This window comes from Theropithecus gelada, chromosome 14 (assembly GCF_003255815.1).
Source record: "Theropithecus gelada isolate Dixy chromosome 14, Tgel_1.0, whole genome shotgun sequence".
Taxonomy (NCBI): Eukaryota; Metazoa; Chordata; class Mammalia; order Primates; family Cercopithecidae; genus Theropithecus; species Theropithecus gelada.
This window is the reverse complement of record NC_037682.1, coordinates 62,833,556-62,851,089: the sequence shown is the minus strand read 5'-3', so window position 1 is coordinate 62,851,089 and position 17,534 is coordinate 62,833,556. Positions and strand designations below refer to the sequence as shown.

Below are 17,534 nucleotides of genomic sequence, written 5' to 3'. Positions count from 1 at the left end.
ATTCCACGCTCAGCAAGGACCTAAACAGTGTCCACCAAAGGAGAGAAGGCAGGACAGAAAGAACACTTCAGGATAGAAATGGACTGACACTTAACCGTGGAGTGTCTCTGCAAACTTCGTTTGCCATTCTCCTGTTTGAGTTTGATAAATCTGAGAAGAGACTTGGAGAAAGACCCTCTTGAAGACGCTGGCTACTAATGAGTTTCTTCTAGCTTTTTTCTACTCACTTTCCCTATCTAACTTCACATTGGGAGTTGGCATGAGGATCCCAGCGGCCCATCAGGGAGGACTCTAGAGACCCCTTTCCCCATTGCCCCTCCTCCCCATACCCCCAGGCATATCCTCCCAGGGCATGGAAGCTGAGAAGCAGTCCAGAACCACAGTGGGCTAGTGAGGGGTACCTGCTGATGTACCATTTGGACAGCATTCTGTCCTACCCTGCAGGAAGAAGCAGAAGGAGGGAGGGGGTAAGGCAGAGAATAAATAACCCTGACCAGGGAGGTCCAAGGAAGTAGGCGGAGACAGAGAGGCTGTATTTCAGTGCAGCCTGCCAGACCTCTTCTGGAGGAAGACTGGACAAAGGGGGTCCTACGTTCCTTCCATACAGTTGAGGTGAGTGCAGGAGGCCAGGGGCATGTCCAGGTGCATGGGTTACTTGCAGCTAGGGGTATCCTGTTAGACCTGCTGAGTGCATGAGAAGCCAGGCTGTGACGAACCAGAAGTGGGAGATGTGTAGGAAGCCCCTGACTCAAAGAACGGGCAGCCTTAGTGATCTCTATGTTTGTGCGATGAACAGAAGCATGTGGGTGTTGGGGGTGTTGGAGGTAGCCTAAGGGTAGTTTTCAAACAGTTTTTCAGCAATTAGTTTACTAGTATGCCCATCTAGAGGCTGGCAGGGACTGATGTGAATGAGGACAGAGGACAGGCTGGGCTGGGGTTAGACTGGGGCTGCATTGGGGTTGGGTTGGGGTTTGGTGTGTGAACAGGGTGAATGTGGTTGAAGCTCAGTCTATGACTGGGGATCAGGCTGCAGCTGGGGTGGAGGTGGGGCTCTGAGTGAGGCTGGGCTTATTCCATGCTGTATATCAGGAGTCAGGCTGTGGCTGAGACTGGGATTTAGTAATCTTCCTGGGGCTCCGATCTCAGCTTGGTCTGTGTCTAGGATCAGGATTCAGTCTTCAGCCCATTTAAAAAGTAGATTAGTGTCCACACGGCAGCACCCCTTGCCTTGTACTCTTTACCCTAGCTACACTAAGTCACTTTCAGCTTTCCAAACAAGATCTGTTCTCTTTCTCTCTGGCTCTTTGTATTAGCCAGGATGTACTTTTAAAAACAAACTAGATCAGGTCTGTTGCTGAAATTCCCCCCGTCACTCAGAATTAAACCAAAGCTCCTTGCCATATCCTGCAAGACCCTGTTACCTGATGAGGTCCTTGCTCTCCTCTCGCCTCACCTTCTCAAACTCTCTTGTGCTCTTGATGCTCTGACCACCTTGACCTTCTTTTCGTTCCATGAATTCCCCAATATCATTCTTACTGGGGGACCCTTTTCTCTTGCTGTCTCCCCCGGTTGGAATGCACTTTCCCTGGATCTTAGAATGGCTGGTGTTTTCTCATCACATGTCACATCCTTAAGAGAGGTTTTTTCTGACCCCTGTCTCCAGTATAAGTGTCCTGCACCCATCTTTCTCTGTCCTATCAGTCTGTCTTGTCTTTCGTGCCCTTATCTTCATCTGAAATTTTATTTGTTTACTTCTCATTATTGGCCTCTTGTTATATGAGCTCCATAAAAGCCATCATCTTGTCTGATTTATCTATTGTTTCTCTCCAGTTTTTGACACTCAATATGTTTTTATTGTCTAACTGAATGCTGCTGTGCCCCCACCCCATTAACTGCCTGTGCTGTTGCCCCATTACCTGCCTGCAGCAGGTCCTGCAGTCATGGATCAGATGTCACCTCCTCAGGGAAGCCCTTGGAGGCTAAAAAGCTCGCTGAGCTATTGTTGTCTTTGCTTCTGAGGCCCTTTTGCTTACTCTTTTCCCAGAATTTATCATAATGTGCTGTGATGGCTGCATATTTGTCTCAATTTCTCCCCACCCTTGGAAGGCTGGAACTATATCTCTAGTACTCAGCGGAGTCTGGCACAGAAGTCTGTCAGTGATTGTTGAAAAAATGAGTGCACTGATCAAAATCCCACTTTGGGCATTTCCCTTGCCTTACATTTGCTTGCAGCCAGAGTAGCTCTAAAGGGAACTGGCAACTAGGCGCAGCTTTGTAGATCTTTAGAACACTTATCTGGTCCTACTCAGGAAGTGGAGGAGCAGAGACCTGAACCCTAGGAACTCTGCCTAGACATGATTTTAGGTGGTCAGGCTGACTTGAGTGAGCAGGGTGGGGTAAGGGCTCACTTTGCTTTCTGGGACTTAGAAATTGCTCTCTCTCATCTTTCCATTTTCATCTTGGCCATTTTAAGAAGAGTAGCCAACACCTTGCAAGAGTTCATCTGCTTTATTAAATACAAGCAAGGTGTGGGGCGCAGTGGATGCAGATAATTTGAGTGGAAGTAATTTTGGGGCTACTACCTTCCAAAATGTTAGGGAAGGGACTCTATTTAAGTATCAATTGACAAGCTCCTCCAGTCCTTGCCAGCCACAGCATTGCCCCTGAGGTCTGCCTTCCCTCTCTGTGCCTGGGAATAGGAGCCAGAGGCTCCCAGGTATGTCTGGGCTTCTCTCCAAGGACATTCTTTTCTAAATATTCCCAGAGGCAGACAGCAGCACCAGAGGCCCCCACTCCATTGCTCTGGGCATGAAACATTCTGTGTGTTTAGCTCAGATAATGACAGTGACAATGAATCTCCTCCTTGTTCTCCTTCCACACTGAACCTTAGTGGGGAGAGCTGGTCATGTGTCCTGAGTCCAAGAGGGGCCCCTGAACTCATGGGTCCTCAGTGTTGGATTCCTGGGAGATTAATATTGAAATAGTGCTTACAAAGCAAAGTCCCTTCTTAAGGAGACATGGAGAGAGGTAGGGCAGTACTTGGCATATTGTAAAGCAATGGATTTAGCACTAAGGGCTCTAACTAACCCTCAACATCCTTATCTGTCAAATGGGATTAATGATATCTGCTTGACAGGTTGATGAGAGGCTCTAATTAGACAACAAGGAAATACTTGGTAGAGGACAAGCCTTTTAATCTCCATTGTGGGGCCTACCCATGTCACAGCCTTTGGAGTTAGGACTGAAAGAGGAGGTGAGTGCCCCAAGTTCCAGTGCAGAAGAGTCCTCTTTGCAGCCCTCTTGGTTTCCCTTCTAAGAGTATACCAGGGCAGCTGTGCTACTTACCAAGCCCTTCTTATATCTCGCCCTTTGGGTGGATTTTATTAGCTTTCAGAAGGTGTAGCAAAATTAAAGGCAGCCTAGAATGAGGGAAAGTGGATAGGCCTTGGTATGAGACTATCTACATTAAGTTTCTGCATTGCCAGTCACCTGTTAAACTTTGGTTGTGTTATATAATGTCTTGGAGCCTCAGTTTTCTCACCCATAATATAGAAAGGATCCACAGTACTCACCCATAATACAGAGAGGATCCATGGTGCAGCGAGAAGGGATGTTGATGACTTGGCCCTTTGCCTGAAGTTCTAGGTTAATTATGGTTTCTCTGCCTTAAACTTTCCCTTCCTAGCAGATTGAATTAAATACCCTCACCTTCTGCAGAGCTGTCCCAAGCTTAGAGATAATATTTATATAGATGACACTGTATAATTTCTGTCATTTTGTAGGTGCTCAATAATCCATGTTCATATTATAAAAACAAGAAAATCAGGTTTAAAGGTGACCTCATTGTTCTCTTGGGTCAGAAGAGATAGGGCTAATAGGCTAATGGTGCCCCTCTGGAAAACCATCTCACTGAGTTCTGACTACTAACAGCTGCTCAAGCTGGAAGGCCATCTGGAAGTCAGCTGGTCCCTCTGCCTGTCTCGTGGAGGGACTGTGGAACATTGGGACGCTTCAGGGCTGGCCAGTCTGAAGGGTGGCACTTGAGCTCTCTGGCTGGCTCCCTCTCCATCCCTTCATTTCTCTCCTGCTGTCTGGTCTACCACTCTGACTGCTTTTCCATGGGTCTATGAGAAGGAGTTCTAGGGAAGAATGTGAGGATGGGCTGGTGAGGGGGGCTGGGCTGGCATTAGGAGACAGAGTTCTGAAGCCCGGGGGGAAGGAAGGAAGAGGACTGAAGGCCTCCATGTGGATTTCCAGTCTTTACAGCTGGGAGCTCCTGTTCCCCTATTCCGGAGAAAAGGCTGAGATGTCCTTCATAGTTCCCCAAGAAACATTCCTGGAACTTGCTAAAATAGTTCAACTTATTCACAGAAAATCTCAGCACAGGGCTATTTCCTTGGGGATTAGAGCAGTGTGTGGGCTTTCTAAAAAAAAAAAAAGTGCTTTGTTAGTTTATTTTTTCTTGATTGTGCCTTACTTTCAAAATAATTTAGTTCCAACTTCCTCCAGAGCTCAAAACCATCTCACTGAGTTTTAATTACTAACAGCTGCTCAAGCTGGAAGGCCATCTGGAAGTCATCTGGTCCCTCTGCCTGTCTCATGGAGGGACTGTTGAACATTGGGACGCTTCAGGGCTTGTCAGTCTGAAGGGTGGCACTTGAGCTCTCTGGCTGGCTCCTTCTCCATCGCTTCATTTCTCTCCTGCTGTAGTCTTCTGGGGTCCAGCCTGATATTTCAGCCTCAGCGATAGCTGCCCATTTTATACTGCCTAGGCACCTCCCTCCCAGGACAGCTGAATCTTCCTTTTTTTGGTTTCTGGTATCTTTATATCAGTGCCCAGTCTTGCTATTGTGAGAAATTGACTGCTAGTAAATATATGTGTGTATGAGTGTGTACATAGAGGCTGAGTGGTGATTAAGGGACAAATTTGGGGAATTAAAAAGTATATGAAATTTCATACATATTCAGAGACCTTGTTACTCATTTTTGTGGAAAACAATGCACTACGTGTACTCCGATTTAGTTTTTACAATTCCTTTAGACATGCCTTATCTCATACAATTTCATGGCAGCACTGTGCAGTTATTATTATTCACTACATTTAGCGCCAAGACTTGTGTTCTAAGCCCCAGGATTGTGCTCACCACATCACTCTACCTTCAGAGGCAATATTGTTGCATATGCCCAGACAGAATGCTTTCCCAGTGTGTTTTCTAAGACAGCACGTTTTTAAAATCCTGAGTATCAACCTGCTCTGCCATGTCTGTTGATGTGAAACTGATGGATGGTATTGATATCTGACCCTCTGGAGTAGCAGAGCCTTCTTGCCAATGTCTCCAGGTGAGGGATCTTAGGTCTATCCTGCTCTTAGGACAAATTGTGCTGCATGTCCACTTTGCATTTATTAGGACCAGGACCTTGCAGCTGCTCGTGTGTGTGTGTGTGTGTGTGTGTGTGTGTGTATACACATACATATATATGTAAAACATTTATTATATTATATATTATAAAAAATATATATATATATTTCTCTGGCCATCTGGCTCCTTGGGTAAGAAAGGACTTTTCTGTTTGACCCTAAAGATTATTTTTATAAAATTAAAATTACTCTGCACTGACCTTCCAAACATTATCTCATCCTTCTCAAAAGTCTCTCTAGTACAGATAACAGGCAGTCTTATCTATGCCCTTGGCTGTGTTACCCTCACTAGATGTATACTAAGAGACTCTCCTGTTGATAAAACTCATTTTCATCTTCCACAAACATTAACTAAACAATTAATAAATATAATAAGGTTCCTGGTGTTCAGGAGCTCATAATTCAGGGGAAAATATAGCAATAATTATAGTTACTATTATGAAGAAGGTAAATCAAGAGCCTATGTATATATTTAAAAAGACCTAAATAATGTTCTTTTTGAGCACAGAACAGTAAACATTTAATTATGCCTAGGTAAAAGAGGCTTAGGAAAAGTAGTATAGGAGAGAGATAGTAAGCCAGGATGTGAAAAATGAGTGCGGGAAGTCAGGGAGAAGATCTGTGAGGAACAGTGTTTCTTGACAAAGGGATGAGAAGTAAAAAAGACAGAAAGACACAGAGTCATGGGAATCAAGGCCCTATGTTTGTGAAATAGCATGAACTCCAGTGTGGCTGGATCATAGGGATCATGGTGAGGGAGGAACCCAGGACTGGGTGATGAAAGACAGACCTTTAGCCATGTCATAAGAAGTTTAGTCTTTATTCTAGAATCAACTTGGAGTTTCAAGGATATTTTAAAAAATAATAGGGAGTGAACTAGTTTCATCTGGTTAGATTGTTGGGATTTTGTGGATGAGGAAGGTTACCCTAGAGGTGTGGCAGTCAGGATCAGAGAACCTGGTCTGTATGATGGTTCAGGCCCCCATAACAGAAAAAAAGAAACACTGGAGGAAAATGGTTAACAGCAACAAATATTATTTTTTGCATACTTACTATGTGTGAGGTATTGTGTTAAGTGCTTTACATTTATCATCTGATTTAATGTTCACATTGACCCCCTATTAGGCAGGGACTCTTATAATCATTTTAATGATGAGGATGCTGAGGCTTAGAAAGGTTAAATGATTTACCCCAGATCACACAGCTCTAGAGGTTTTCGACTAGTTTTAGAATGCAAGATTGATTTCACAGCTCATAGTCTCAATGGCTATATAATACTGCCTCTGAGAGAGTTTGTTTTTTTGAACATGGAGAGTTTGATGTGCTTGAAAGACGATCAGGTGAACCCTTTTAGTAAGTCTTCAGAATTATGAACCTGGATTACCAAAGAGAATTCAGAATTCATTAAATAGGTTTGGGGATCAATTGTTTGTACAAAAAAAATGGATTTACTGAAGGGGATGAGATGGCCCAGGAAGAGAGTATAGAACAAGAAGAGCACTGAAGATACAGTTTTGGAGAGGAGAGTGAAGATCCAGAAAGGAAACCAATAGTTAGTGATTAGAGAGAGCCGAGGAGCAGCAAGAAGGAGGGGGAGAATCTCTAAGAAGGAGGAAACTGCTCCCGGTGCCACATGCTGCAGAGAAGCTGCAGTAGTGAGAAGGGACGTTGATGACTTTGACCTCTTTGCCTGAAGTTCTAGGTTAAATATGGTTTGTCTGCCTTAAACCTTCCCTTCCCAGCAGATTGAATTAAACTCTCTCACCCTCTATTCTACTATTTATGCTCCCATTGTTTTCCCACTAATTTCTGTCTGGTCTGAGGAAACCTCTGGGTGACCGCTTGATGCTGGTACAAAGATTCGTGACATAGCCTGAGCCCACGGAACCTCTCCTGATGCTGGCCATGAACTCTGACTTATACTCAGCTGCTTTCTGGTAACCCATGCAGAAAACCCTACCCCAGCTCTCAAACTTTCAAGGGCCAAATCAATTTAAAAACTACAATATACATGATCTAATAAATACAGGTTGAATATCACTAATCCAAACATCCAAAATCTGAAATGCTCCAAAATCTGAAACTTTTTGAGCACCAACATGATGCTCAAAGAGAATGCTCACTGTAGCATTTCAAATTTCCAATTTTTGCATTAGGGATGCTGATCTGGTTATGTATAATGCAAATATTCCAAAATAAAAAGAAAAAAAAAATCCCAAATCAGAAACACCTCTGGTTTCAAGCATTTCAGATAAGGGCTACTGTAGAGTTGAGCACATGGATATTTGTAGATGCAGGAAAGAAAGGGAGGGAGGGAGGGAATCAGTTCACTCTCAACAGAGACATACAATCTGAGATGACCCAAGTCTCACATTTCCCACCGCAGTAATATCAAATCATTCTTATAGTCAGTTTCAGTTCGTTTGCAGACTGAATTCTGCTATAGGATTGATTATGCCTCCAGCGCTTCTAATGCCATCACCCCTCAGGGTTTGTATTCTAGTTGTATCACTCTCACTCTCTTGGATTGGGTGGGTCTTCTAGAAGCAGAACCTGAGGTGGGGGTTCTTGTCCAAATGACATATTGAGGGAGTACATTGCCATGAGAAGAAGAAGGAGGGAATCCTGGAAGGGCAGGGGAAGAAAGCTAAGCAGGACTGTCATCTCAACTGGAGACAAGCCTCTGGCTGGTTCCTTGGGAAGCTCTGAAGTACAAATTGCATCAAAGTGTTTGCTGCACCCAGAGGCAATGGGGCTGGCCTTTGGTACCCCTTATGTCAGGTAGCCACTGGTCTCTAGACGTGCATCATGGGGGCACAGTGTAACCTCCTGGGTGAGGTGCCTCCCATTTGACCAAGGACAATCCTCTGGAAAGAAGGGGAGCTGTGAGCCCTTAGCACTCAGTGCTCATTGTAGATGGGAGATGGTTGCACTGGCTTTGTGAATGGGATCTGGCTGGGACACCAATGATATCCACTATAGCCATCATTCTTTTTTTGAAATAAACTGAGTAGTCTGGACAAGTGTAAAACTTTGGGTGGTCATTTGGACAAAAAGGTAATGTAGAGTTAGAGTTCAGGGTTAATTTAGTGTCAGTTTTTTATTGGATTACTGTTTATCATAATAAAATAGAATATGAATTGTGAGTTGAATATCATCAATTCAATCTTTAAGATTGAAATGGTTATTAAAAGGTCAAATATTAAGTTAATGTTAAAGTTAGGGTTAAGTCTAGAATTGGGGAGATCATTAGATTTATGATGGGATTAGGTTTCAACATTAACCTGTTACTACTAGTGTTGTTACACTTGGACTGGAATTTTTTCTTAAAGATAGTCTAATGATACACTGAGAATTGCAGTTAGTATTAAGCATAGGGAAGCATAAAAGTAAGCTGGGATAGAGGAAATGATTAGATATTTTTATCACCTAAGATTCTTTTATATTCAGCCAGTAGCCTTTCTTTGGAGAACTAAATGATTTGGAATATGCTTAGATTTTTTGTCTTAGTCTTTCACTTGCTGCCAGGATTAACAATACAGATGGGGTTAGTAAGTAGGACTGGATGAATTTGTGTCTGGTTCTTGAATTATGTTAGATTATGTGAGACTGCATTTAGAATATGATTAGAATTTGCATAAGAAATGGAATTAGAGTTTGAGTTAGAGAACAGGACGTCAGGATAGAGTGAGGTGTGGTATTGGGATTCTTATGGATCTGACAATGGCTTATGTTTGCATTCCAGCCTCTACCTGCCTGGTGCTGGTCACAGTTCAGCTTCTTCATGATGATGGGTCCCAATGGCAATGAATCCAGTGCCACATACTTCATCCTAATAGGCCTCCCTGGTTTGGAAGAGGCTCAGTTCTGGTTGGCCTTCCCATTGTGCTCCCTCTACCTTATTGCTGTGCTAGGTAACTTGACAATCATCTACGTTGTGCGGGCCGAGCACAGCCTGCATGAGCCCATGTATATATTTCTTTGCATGCTTTCAGGCATTGACATCCTCATCTCCACCTCATCCATGCCCAAAATGCTGGCCATCTTCTGGTTCAATTCCACTACCATCCAGTTTGATGCTTGTCTGCTACAGATGTTTGCCATTCACTCCTTGTCTGGCATGGAATCCACAGTGCTGCTGGCCATGGCCTTTGACCGCTATGTGGCCATCTGTCACCCACTGCGCCATGCCACAGTACTTACATTGCCTCGTGTCACCAAAATTGGTGTGGCTGCTGTGGTGCGGGGGGCTGCACTGATGGCACCCCTTCCTGTCTTCATCAAGCAGCTGCCCTTCTGCCGCTCCAATATCCTTTCCCATTCTTACTGCCTACACCAAGATGTCATGAAGCTGGCATGTGATGATATCCGGGTCAATGTCATCTATGGCCTTATTGTCATCATCTCTGCCATTGGCCTGGACTCACTTCTCATCTCCTTCTCATATCTGCTTATTCTTAAGACTGTGTTGGGCTTGACACGTGAAGCCCAGGCCAAGGCGTTTGGCACTTGTGTCTCTCACGTGTGTGCTGTGTTCATATTCTATGTACCTTTCATTGGATTGTCTATGGTGCATCGCTTTAGCAAGCGGCGTGACTCTCTCCTGCCAGTCATCTTGGCCAATATCTATCTGCTGGTTCCTCCTGTGCTCAACCCAATTGTCTATGGAGTGAAGACAAAGGAGATTCGGCAGCGCATCCTTCGACTTTTTCATATGGCCACACATGCTTCAGAGCCCTAGGTGTCAGTGATCAAACTTCTTTTCCATTCGAAGTCCTCTGATTCAGATTTTAATGTCAACATTTTGGAAGACAGTATTCAGAAAAAAAAAATTTCCTTAATAAAAATATAATTCAGATCCTTCAAATATGAAACTGGTTGGGGAATCCCATTTTTTCAATATTATTTTCTTCTTTGTTTTCTTGCTGTATATAATTATTAATACCCTGACTTGGTTGTGGTTGGAGGATTATTACTTTCCATTTTACCATGCAGTCCAAATCTAAACTGCTTCTACTGATGGTTTACAGCATTCTGAGGTAAGAATGTACATCTAGAGAACATTTGCCAAAGGTCTAAGCATGGCACAAGGAAAATAAACACAAGAATATAATAAAATGAGATAATCGAGCTTGAAACTATAACTTCCTCTTCAGAACTCCCAACCGCACTGGATCTCAGAAAAAGACTGTCTTCAAAATGACTTCTATAGAGAAGAAATAATTTTTCCTCTGGACACTAACACTTAAGGGGAAGATTGGAAGTAAAGCCTTGAAAAGAGTACATTTACCGACATTAATGAAAGTTGACACACTCTGTTCTGAGAGTTTTCACAGCATATGGGCACTGTTTTTCCTATTTAATTTTCTTATCAACCTTTTAATTAGGCAAAGCTATATTAGTACCCTCATTGTAGCCATGGGAAAATTGATGTTCAGTGGGGATCAGTGAATTAAATTGGGTCATACAGGTATAAAAATTTAAAAAAAAAAGACTTCCTGCCCAATCTCATATTATGTGGAAGAACTGTTAGAGAGACCAATAGGATAGTGTGTTAGAGATATCTTACAGAGTCTTACATTTTCTAGAGGAGGTATTTAATTTCTTCTCACTCATCCAGTGTTATATTTAGGAATTTCCTGGTAACAGAACTCATGGCTTTAATCCCACTAGCTATTGCTTGTTGTCCTGGTCCAATTGCCACTTTACCTGTGTCTTGGAAGGAGAAGTAATTTCTAGGTTCACCATTATGGAAGATTCTTATTCAGAAAGTCTGGCATAGGGCTTATAGCAAGCTATTTATTTTTAAAAGTTCCATAGGTGATTCTGATAGGCAGTGAGATTAGGGAGCCAACAGTTACAATGGGAAGTATGGAATGGCAGGTGTTGAAGGTAACACTGGCCTTTTGAGTGTGACTGGTAGCTGGAAAGTGAGGGAATCTTCAGGACTATGCTTTATTTGGGGCTTTGTGTAGTACGGAACAGGGACTTTGAGACCAGGAAAGCAATCTGATTTAGGCATGGGAATCGGGCATTTTTGCTTCTGAGGGGCTATTACCAAGGGTTAATAGGTTTCATCTTCAACAGGATATGACAACAATATGATTCTTAACCAAGAAACTCAAATAACCAATACTAAAACATGTGATCATATATGTGGTAAGAGCCATTTTCTTTTTCAAGCCTCAGGTTCCTTGATATGGATTCGTATAACACGCTTTCATCTCCTTTTGTAACGATATCATGTTTGGAAATGCCTATTTAATACTTGTATTTGCTGATGGACTGTAAGCCCATGAGGGCACTGTTTATTATTGAATATCATCTCTGTTCATCATTGACTGCTCTTTGGTCATCATTGAATCCCCAAGCAGAGTGCCTAGAACATAATAGTGCTTATATTCAGTACTGGTTACTTTTCACTAAACCTGATTCCTTCCATCCTGAACACATAGCCAGGCAATTTTCCAGACTTCTTTGAGTTGGGTATTATTAAATTCTAGCCATTACTTCCAATGTGAGTGGAAGTGACATGTGCCACTTCTATACCTGGATCATAAAACCCTCCCATGTGCAGCCTTTCATGTTGACATTAAATGTGACTTGGGAAGCTATGTGTTACACAGAGTAAATCACCAGAAGCCTGGATTCCTGAAAAAACTGTGCAGAGCCAAACCTGTCATTTGCAACTCCCACTTGTATTTGTTCCAGGCAGTCGGATAAGTGAAAAATAAAGTATTAGTGTGTCAAGTCTCTGAAAATGATTTTGTTGTTCTTAAAGCATTCTAGCCTTGTAAATAAAACATGAATTTAATAGTTGTTGAATAAATAGATTAAAAACTAAAGGAAATAATAACTGAAAACTGAAGGGCTCAGGAAAGACTGCTCTTCTTCCATTATGCCTACATAAGAGGTATATTTATACCTACATAAGAGGTATAAATTTATCAAAGAAGGAAGTATTTCCTCACACTAGCGTAAGTATCACAAAGTCCTTATTAATCATTATGACATCAAGCTGTGTCTCATATAGGTTTCTATTAATTTGTTTTGGATCACTTCCATCCCAACTTCTTAGGAAACTTACATTATTGTCTCTTCTCCCTCATGGATATTCAACCTCGCTCTCTCAAATGAATCATTCCAAGCATTTATCATGTTCAAGTCCCTTTCCATATTAAAAGCAACAGTGATAACAACCAGTATAAATCTGTCTAAACTCATATTCCTTCTGTCTCTTTCCATTAATAGTCAAATTTCTTAGAGAAGTTATCTATAACTTACTTTCACTTACACATCTCTCATATAACTCTTCCATTATTCCAGTTTAGTTTTGGCCTTGGTGAAACTACCAAATAACTTTTACTATACATCATCAGGAACCTCTCTGTGTCTGAGGTTTTAGTTTTTATCTTCCCTCATTTCCAAACAACATTTAATACAGTTGACCACTGTCTTTCTTGATACATTTTCTTCCTTTGCCCTTTGTGGCATCACACTTACGGTTTTCTTCTTATATCTCTGCTTACTTCTCAGTTTCCTTTGCACATACATTCTACTCTGCCTGGTGAGAGAATATGGTGCAAAAAGGCCTCAAATCAGGCCTCTAATTCCTACACAATTAATACTTGTATTTGCTGTTGGTCTATAAAATTTGAGTTAGTGGCCTCTAATTCCTATGCAATCACACACACACACACACACACACACACATACACACACACACACCCCACTTACTTTGCCATTTGTATATCAGTGACTTAATTTGTATCTTTAGACTAGACTATTGGGCTAGTCTAGAGCTCTAGGCACATAGGTCCAATGGCCTGTGTAACCCAGACATTTGGATGCTTCCAGCTCACAGTGTCCAAAAATCAAACTCATGATTTTTATGCAATTATATTCATCATTCATGTTTCATATATCAGTTAATCTCACCACCACTTATTCTGATGTGCAAACCTCAAACCTAGGAGTGAATCTTGGCCTTTTCTTTTTCTTCTCTTAACCTTCATATTTAATTCCAAATAAAGTTACATAATTTCTACTGCTTTTATAACTTTGATCCCATATTTTTCTTTATTTGTACCACTACTTCCCTAGTTCAAGCCACAATAAATTCATCTGGACTATTTCGATAGCCTTGTAAGTGGTAAATTTGCATGCATTATAGCTGTAATTCAATCTATTCTCTGCAACACAGTGTAAAACCATCTTTCCAAAGGCAAATGTGCTCATGTCAAAACCACTCTTTCCTCTGTCTAAAATACTGTTAATATTTCCCATCTTTTTGGTTGAACCCATTTCTATTTTTAGTCTTCTCTTCAACCACAGGCTCCTTGCTTACTGACTTCTAGTCCCACTGTCTTTTATTTCATTCCTTGATTTCACCATACTACCTCCTTCTACAAGCTCTTTGGAGACATGGTTTTTTATGCCTAATACTCCTTCTCCTAAACATTCTTTCTCAGTTATTATTATTATTTTTTAACATTTGGACCTCCCCTTAATTACTGTTTCTTGAGAAAAATCATTCCTTACACCTTAGGGCAGGTCAGATACCGTTATTGTATACGTTTATAGAACCATCTATTCTTTTTCGTTTGTTTGTTTGTTTGAGATGGAGTCTTGTTCTGTCACCCAATCTGGAGTGCAATGGTGTGATCTCGGCTCACTGTAACCTCCGCCTCCTGGATTCAAGCAATTCTCCTGCCTCAGGCTCCCCAGTAGCTGGGATTACAGGCGCCCACCACCACGCCCAGCTAATTTTTACTATTTTTAGTAGAGACAGGGTTTCACCATGTTTGCCAGGCTAGTCTTGAACTCCTGACCTCACATGATCCATCTGCCTTGGTTTCCCAAAGTGCTGGGATTACAGGTGTGAGCCACCATGTCAGGCCAGAACCATCTATTCTTAATTCACTTATTTAGTCATTTTCATAGGCAGAATTCTAAAATGGCGCTACAGAAATATCCTGCTCTGGTTTCCAGAACCTTTGAATATTATGAGATGTCACTCCTGGGATTGTGTTATATGCTGTATTGCACAGCTGGATCTTTATATAGGGATATTATAGCCCAGTGGGCCTGGTCTAATCACGTGAGGCCTTAATAACAAGACATTTCTCTAGCTGGTGACAGAAGAAGTCAGAGATATTCAAAGCATGGCAAGGATGTGATGTACTGTTGCTGGCTTGATGATGGAGGAGCACGTGAGAAGGAATGTGGGCAGCCTAGGGAGCTGAGGGACGCCAACGGAGAGCAATGGAAAAGTGATCCCAGTGGCACGGCTTCAAGGAACTAGATTCTGTTAATAACCAAAATGAAGGTGGAAGCAGTTTCTTCCCCAAGGCTCCCAAATTAGAACCCAGTTTGCTGAAACTTTTATTTTAGCCTTATGAGAACCCAGCCATACTTCTCATAAGGCTAAGAAGCTCACCCATACTTCTGACCTTCCGAATATGAACTAATAAATGGGTATTGTTTTAAGCTGCTTCTTTTTTTTTTCTCTGCAGCAATAGGAAACTAATGCAGTCACCAAATACCTTCTTAGTGCTATTAAAATAAGTGTGAACCCAGCACTCAGAATGCAATGGAGAACAAAAGTGGTTTAAACACTTCTCTCATGGAGTGTACAGTGCCCTGGGGGAAGAGAAGCCTAAATGGATAGTGCTTAATGCTATTGCAAATTTATATTTCTTTGTAAACATTTACTCAATGTGTATTCCTTCCACAAGGATCAAGTCTGGTTTTGGTAGCATTGTGTTCCTGTCCATCATGTAACAGAGTATCTGGCTCACAGGAGTCACTCAGGAAAAAATAAAAGAACTATTTGTTAATGCATGAAGAATAAAATGCTCCAAGTCAGATTGCTGATATGAATGAGACAGTTGTGACAGAGTTTGAGTAAGTTTTGGTTTCCTGACTCTTAAGCTTGTGTTCTTAAACACTGTAACATAAAATCCTACTTACCCAATGCAGACACTACATACTGAGATCTTGTGAAATCGACCTCATACATAGTGTTGTGGGACAATCAGAGATAGGAGAGACCAAACAGAGTGAGTTCAGGAAAGGTATTTATTAAAAGGTGATCACCTGGCTCAGTAGGACTAGTGTCCAGGAAAGTCTGAGCCCTGGACAAAGAAAGCAGCCACCTTCTAAGCAGTCAGTGGCCAGGAGCTACGTGATGCAGGAAGCATACTTACAGAAGCGAGAACAAAGCCAGTTGATCAGTTTTTTACATTTGTCTATAGTACATGTTCTACATCCTTGGGAAACCATGTTTCTGTATCAACCTTGTAACTTTGCAGCTGCGCTGAGGAGGTGAAGGAGGAACTCGCTGAGCCTCAAGGAAAGTGAAACTGGTGAGTACAGATAAGGCTCGCTGAGCACAGAAGGAAAAACAGGAAGTTAGCATTCTTCTCTAACTTAGACTACGGGGGGCTACACTGCACTTAGCTTTTGAAGGAAAACGTAAAAATTTCTTGGCTGTCTTTGTACTTGTAAAATTCATGAATTCCTTCTTCAGCAGTAGGAGGGGTAGTGGCATAGGTGAAGAGAAAGACACACATGTCTTTACAACTTCACCTTGTAAGAAGGTGCATTCCAGCAGACACACATAAACAAATCTTAGTATTGTATCCTCTAAAGCCCTTTTTCATTTCGTTTTTTCAACAAGAACCCTTTATGGAGTCAAAGTACTTATGTCACTGAGGTGTGAAGGTCATCACTTCCAGCAAAAAGGCCCAGGAGACTCTCTAGGGTGAGAAATTAGGGAACTTTTCTTTACTAAGAGAGAATACTTAATTTAGCCAGTCAGTAGTATTGCATCTCTCATACCTTCAGTTCATCTACCCAACATAGTTGAAAACCTTCTCACAATGTTTACAGTTACTTTTATGTATTCTTTTCTCTGAAGGATCAAAAGCTCCCTAGAGGAAGACATCTCCAAATTACATCTTAAATTAAACAACTCATTGCTTCATCTCCTGTTCAAAATAATTTATCATTAAATCTTCAAGATAATTATTCAAAATAATTATTGAGCATCTGCTGTTCCACCAACAGCACTAGGCACTGAGTATATGTTGGCCCCCTTGGGGCTTACCATCTAGTTGAATGACAGACTATTGTATACATGCAGGAAGCAAACACAGTACCTTGAATAATCTGGAAAGGAGAATTAATAAGACGGGATTTTCTGAGAAATTAGGTTTATACTTTATTTGAAATGAGACACAGGCATGGGGGGAATGAGAATGTTCCAGGCAGCATAAAAGGTATCTGGGAAATCTCTGAGGTCAGATAAGAGGTTAAACTGATGAGTCTTCTGGCTCCAGTTTTGTTCATATGTCCAATGCACTTCTAATCTGCAATTTATACTACTAACTTATAGTAAAAAAATAATGATTTTTAGGTACTAGATACAAACCAAACAACTTAGCATAATATGCACAGTCCTATATAATTTGGTCACCTACTTCTTCATCCCCTACCACTCCCTTTTCTTACCCTGTGCCACAGCCATGTCTATAAAGACTTAAGCGGTAGAGACATAAAGAAGTACAGGAATGCAAACCTTTTCACAAACACTCTTCTTTGTTCAAAACATGGAGTCCTTTTCATGTTGCTCTTTTTTTTTCTAGATTTTTCTCTTCCTTATTTAATTCCTACTTTGCATAGAAAAATTCTGAATTTTTCAAGGTGAAATAAAAATTACTATCTTCTTTGTGGAAGCTTGCCACACCTCCCAGGCATGTTCTGTCAATGACCAATTTGTAATCTCCAGTAATCTTTTGAAAGGAACTTTATTATGGCACTTATTGGTTTATACTCTGGTTGTGTCTTTACTTGCCTTTTTCCTGGCACAAGGCTGTGAGCTTTCGGAGACAAGGGAACACGTTTCATTTATTTATCAGTCTTTCATCCTCATCACTACTTTCTTACAGAGTAAATGCTGAACACAAATTTGTAACATAAACAAACCTTATGGATTTCCCACAGTCTTAGCACAGATTAGGGATTTTCAGTGCTTGCTGAGTCTAACAGGTTTCTGTAAGGCTATAGCAGTCTCTTTAATGTTATCCAGGCCCTATAATATTTTGTAATTTCA

General features: G+C 41.5%; 1 protein-coding gene across 1 annotated transcript; it reads left to right on the top strand.

The window, feature by feature from the left end:
- LOC112606747 (olfactory receptor 51E1) lies at window positions 1-12,180 on the top strand. The gene is made up of 2 exons (XM_025357586.1): window positions 1-612; window positions 9,165-12,180. Exon 2 carries the CDS (start codon window positions 9,204-9,206, stop codon window positions 10,158-10,160), a length of 957 nt encoding a protein of 318 aa, XP_025213371.1. The 5' UTR covers window positions 1-612; window positions 9,165-9,203; the 3' UTR covers window positions 10,161-12,180.
- The last annotated feature ends 5,354 nt before the right edge of the window (window positions 12,181-17,534 follow it).